The following is a 4610-nucleotide window of genomic DNA, read 5'->3' as shown; positions in this document are numbered from 1 at the left end:
CTGGTCAAAGGTCGCCACTACTGCACATCAACTCTGTGGTGGACTGGTCAAAGGTCACCACTACTGCACGTCAACTCTGTGGTGGACTGGTCAAAGGTCACCACTACTGCACATCAACTCTGTGGTGGACTGGTCAAAGGTCACCACTACTGCACGTCAACTCTGTGGTGGACTGGTCAAAGGTCACCACTACTGCACATCAACTCTGTGGTGGGCTGGTCAAAGGTCACCACTACTGCACATCAACTCTGTGGTGGGCTGGTCAAAGGTCGCCACTACTGCACATCAACTCTGTGGTGGACTGGTCAAAGGTCACCACTACTGCACATCAGCTCTGTGGTGTGCTGGTCAAAGGTCACCACTACTGCACACTAACTCTGTGGTAGACTGGTCAAAGGTCACCACTACTGCACGTCAACTCTGTGGTGGACTGGTCAAAGGTCACCACTACTGCACATCAACTCTGTGGTGGGCTGGTCAAAGGTCACCACTACTGCACATCAACTCTGTGGTGGACTGGTGAAAGGTCACCACTACTGCACATCAGCTCTGTGGTGGACTGGTCAAAGGTCACCACTACTGCACATCAACTCTGTGGTGGACTGGTCAAAGGTCACCACTACTGCACATCAACTCTGTGGTGGACTGGTCAAAGGTAGCCACTACTGCACATCAACTCTGTGGTGGACTGGTCAAAGGTCGCCACTACTGCACATCAACTCTGTGGTGGAGATGCTCCTTTTAGAGTGCCCCTCATGTGGTTTTCAGGCGAGAGTTGACTATCCTGAACCATCACTAGATTCCTTTCTTTGTCAGAGTTCTTTTCTCAGAAAATCTAATTTTGTACAAACACACATTGGACCTGTTCATTTAGTGTTTCACATATTTTCTTTTCAGTCTCTGTGAATTTGATCTCCATTCTCAACCTCTGGATTTTATTCTTTGCATTCAGTTTGCTTGTATTAAGTTTATAGAATTGGCCTGCTTTTGTTTTGCATTTGACCACTTTTCCCTTTCTCATAGTTTCTCTCTGTCTTTGTCTTCTCACTGCCTTGTAGTTGTTTCTTGCTTGATTGTATTGCTGGTCGTTTGCGGGTTAGGCCTCTTCAAATATTGTTTCATTTGTTTATTTCTGTTCATCTCGCAATTTATGTTGAATCAATCCCGTTTTCTGCTTCTGCAACTCTGTTTTGGAATAAATTTTTTGTGCCTTTATCGTCTCACAGAATTTGACATACATCTCATCCACTCCATTGCCCAACAACAAGTCTTTCCAATGACGTTCATTAAATAACTAAGTTTCCTGTTGTGTTCCGTCTTGTAGTCAAGTTTCCTGTTGTGTTCCGTCTTGTAGTCAAGTTTCTTGTTGTGTTCCGTCTTGTAGTCAAGTTTCCTGTTGTGTTCCGTCTTGTAGTCAAGTTTCTTGTTGTGTTCCGTCTTGTAGTCAAGTTTCCTGTTGTGTTCCGTCTTGTAGTCAAGTTTCCTGTTGTGTTCCGTCTTGTAGTCAAGTTTCCTGTTGTGTTCAGTCTTGTAGTCAAGTTTCCTGTTGTGTTCCGTCTTGTAGTCAAGTTTCCTGTTGTGTTCAGTCTTGTAGTCAAGTTTCCTGTTGTGTTCAGTCTTGTAGTCAAGTTTCCTGTTGTGTTCCGTCTTGTAGTCAAGTTTCCTGTTGTGTTCAGTCTTGTAGTCAAGTTTCCTGTTGTGTTCCGTCTTGTAGTCAAGTTTCTTGTTGTGTTCCGTCTTGTAGTCAAGTTTCCTGTTGTGTTCAGTCTTGTAGTCAAGTTTCCTGTTGTGTTCAGTCTTGTAGTCAAGTTTCCTGTTGTGTTCCGTCTTGTAGTCAAGTTTCCTGTTGTGTTCCGTCTTGTAGTCAAGTTTCCTGTTGTGTTCAGTCTTGTAGTCAAGTTTCCTGTTGTGTTCCGTCTTGTAGTCAAGTTTCCTGTTGTGTTCCGTCTTGTAGTAAAGTTTCCTGTTGTGTTCAGTCTTGTAGTCAAGTTTCCTGTTGTGTTCCGTCTTGTAGTCAAGTTTCCTGTTGTGTTCAGTCTTGTAGTCAAGTTTCCTGTTGTGTTCCGTCTTGTAGTCAAGTTTCCTGTTGTGTTCAGTCTTGTAGTCAAGTTTCCTGTTGTGTTCCGTCTTGTAGTCAAGTTTCCTGTTGTGTTCAGTCTTGTAGTCAAGTTTCCTGTTGTGTTCCGTCTTGTAGTCAAGTTTCCTGTTGTGTTCCGTCTTGTAGTAAAGTTTCCTGTTGTGTTCAGTCTTGTAGTCAAGTTTCCTGTTGTGTTCCGTCTTGTAGTCAAGTTTCCAGACGTTTTGCTTTCCACATTTTCTATTTTATTATTACACATTACATATTTAATTTCCAAAAGAACGCGGTCGCTCTTACCCAGTAGGGGTAGGTACTGAATGTCAAATATCTCTTTTTTTTCTTCTTTAAATGTCAAATTCAGATGTTATCGCACTATCAGAGACAAAACTTCCAGTTAAAATTGTAAACTAGCTGGTATTCCCAAGGGGCTACTTAATTTCGAGACGTGAGAGACAAAAATTGGAAAGGTGGACTCGTTGCCCTAATAAAGAAAAAAACAAGAGAAGATATGAAAAGATTCTCGACAACCAATAGGATGTTGACATAATGGCACTGGAGATCTGTAATTAGTTTGATAAACTGACCTTGACATTTGGACCTTATAATGATCATGAGAGATCATAGCAAGAGCCGATAGAGATCAATTACGATTGATGGCAGTTGATGACTAATTTGAATTCAATAGAATGGCAGACCTACGACGCAAGAACGGAGGACATTTGGACTTGGCATATTCGTATACCTCATCCTGGAGATATTCACATATCATATATGTGAATATCTCCTGTAATATCTCCTTGCTGCACAACAATTATCATGCCATATCGACATGAGAATTATGGAAGGGGATGTTCCATCAATGCTGGATTTAATAATTTCCAGGAAGGAGATATTTGACAATGGCTACCTTCCTCCACTGGGTCAAAACGACCATGAACCAAACTATTATAAAGCAATCTACAAAGCGAACACTGGATAACAATTTTACATAATTATTACATAATTGTTGTCCAGTGTTCATTTCGTAGATTGCTTCATAATAGTTGGGGTCGTGTTTTTATATTTACTAGTTTATGTATTATTTCGTTGTTTTTACTTTTCTCTTCTATTTTTTCTCATTTACAATTTTTCTCGAACTCTTGTTTTTTGGGCTAAATGGCAGTTATGTTGCTTACCTGTCTGTCGTATTCTTGGTCACCTGACCTCTTGTTAGTCTCTGACGAAATCCTCAAGTGGGAAGAAAGTCTTCTGCACATTCCATTTTTTGTGGTGTTTTTATGTATCACTAAGAAAACAATGGCCCAATCAGGACTCGAACCTGCATATTGCCAGAGCTCACCCCATGTCGTACACAGTATTTTAACCACTTCCCCGGCGATCGCTGAGTAAACTACTCCAAGCCTGCACTAAAGAGGCACCCTTCTTGAGCCCAGTTGAGCACATGTATAAGCAAGTAGATGGGGTCGCCATGGGTTCTTCCCTAGGTATCCTGTTTGCGAATTTCTACATGGGTACCATCGAGCAAAGTGTCTTTGTTGACATGGACTTGAGACCCGCCATATAATGCAGGTATGTTGACGACCTTTTTACACAGGTACCAGATGTCTGCAGCAGCTGAAGGAGGCATTTGAGCGGAATTCTGCATTGAGTTTCACGTACGAGATGGAGAACTTGAAGTGGGTACTTCGTGGGAGTCTTTGAAGTGGGAACCCACTTCAAGACTCCAAACCAATATAGAAGCATCAAGAGGAAGTATGGGCCAATAGGCCCTTTGCAGTTACTTCCATTCTTCCCTCTCATTTATCCAATTTATACCCCTTGAACCGTGTTCTGTCTTGTGCTGCTCAAAAGTTTGTTCACCTCATCCAAAACTGTTGCAACATATCCCCTCACCCAAATGCGAGTATATAAGACAAGCTGTTCAACGTTAGCATTAAGTAAAACTCTGTTTAGTGTTTTCAGGTTACAGCTGTGTGTGTGTAAACTAAAGTCTTTGAAAATGTAATAAGTTATTACGAAACGCGTTCAAGCGTCGCGTCAGACTAGAAATAAAAATGAATTTTGGAGAATTGATTTTTCAATTACCATCGACAGTAAAATGAAACATAAGAAATATTGAAAAAATTCGTGTTAGAATTATTAATCTTACTTTTTCGGTCATATTTAACAACATATATATATATATATATATATATATATATATATATATATATATATATATATATATATATATATATATATATATATATATATATATACACGAAATGGGGTGCCATGACAGACCCAGCACTCAGACCAGCCATGCCGAAAGCCAAGAAACAATCCAGTTGGGACAGCCCCATTGTAGACAAAGAAGCCACAGCTTTGCTGGAGGCAGCAACAACCCCCAGTGATCGTGCACGCCTCACAGCTGTGCAGGCTCCCCATGCAGGGGACTTCCTTCTGGCAGTCCCTATGTCTGCGACAGGCACACGTCTTGATCCGCAGGAGCTCCGTATTGCAGTCGCTCTCCGCCTTGCTGCCCCTATCCACA

At 41.6% G+C, this 4610-nt stretch overlaps 1 protein-coding gene across 1 annotated transcript; it reads right to left on the bottom strand.

The window, feature by feature from the left end:
* Positions 1–1212: 1212 nt before the first annotated feature.
* LOC138352421 (dynein heavy chain-like protein 2) lies at positions 1213–3421 on the bottom strand. Its single transcript, XM_069304908.1, has 2 exons — positions 3417–3421; positions 1213–2317 (listed from the first exon to the last, which is right to left on the bottom strand). The coding sequence occupies exons 1-2, from the start codon at positions 3419–3421 to the stop codon at positions 1213–1215; spliced, it is 1110 nt and encodes a 369-aa protein (XP_069161009.1).
* Positions 3422–4610: the final 1189 nt, after the last annotated feature.

Source organism: Procambarus clarkii, chromosome 53 (assembly GCF_040958095.1).
Source record: "Procambarus clarkii isolate CNS0578487 chromosome 53, FALCON_Pclarkii_2.0, whole genome shotgun sequence".
In the NCBI taxonomy this organism is placed as follows: Eukaryota; Metazoa; Arthropoda; class Malacostraca; order Decapoda; family Cambaridae; genus Procambarus; species Procambarus clarkii.
This window is presented reverse-complemented; position numbering and strand designations above follow the sequence as displayed.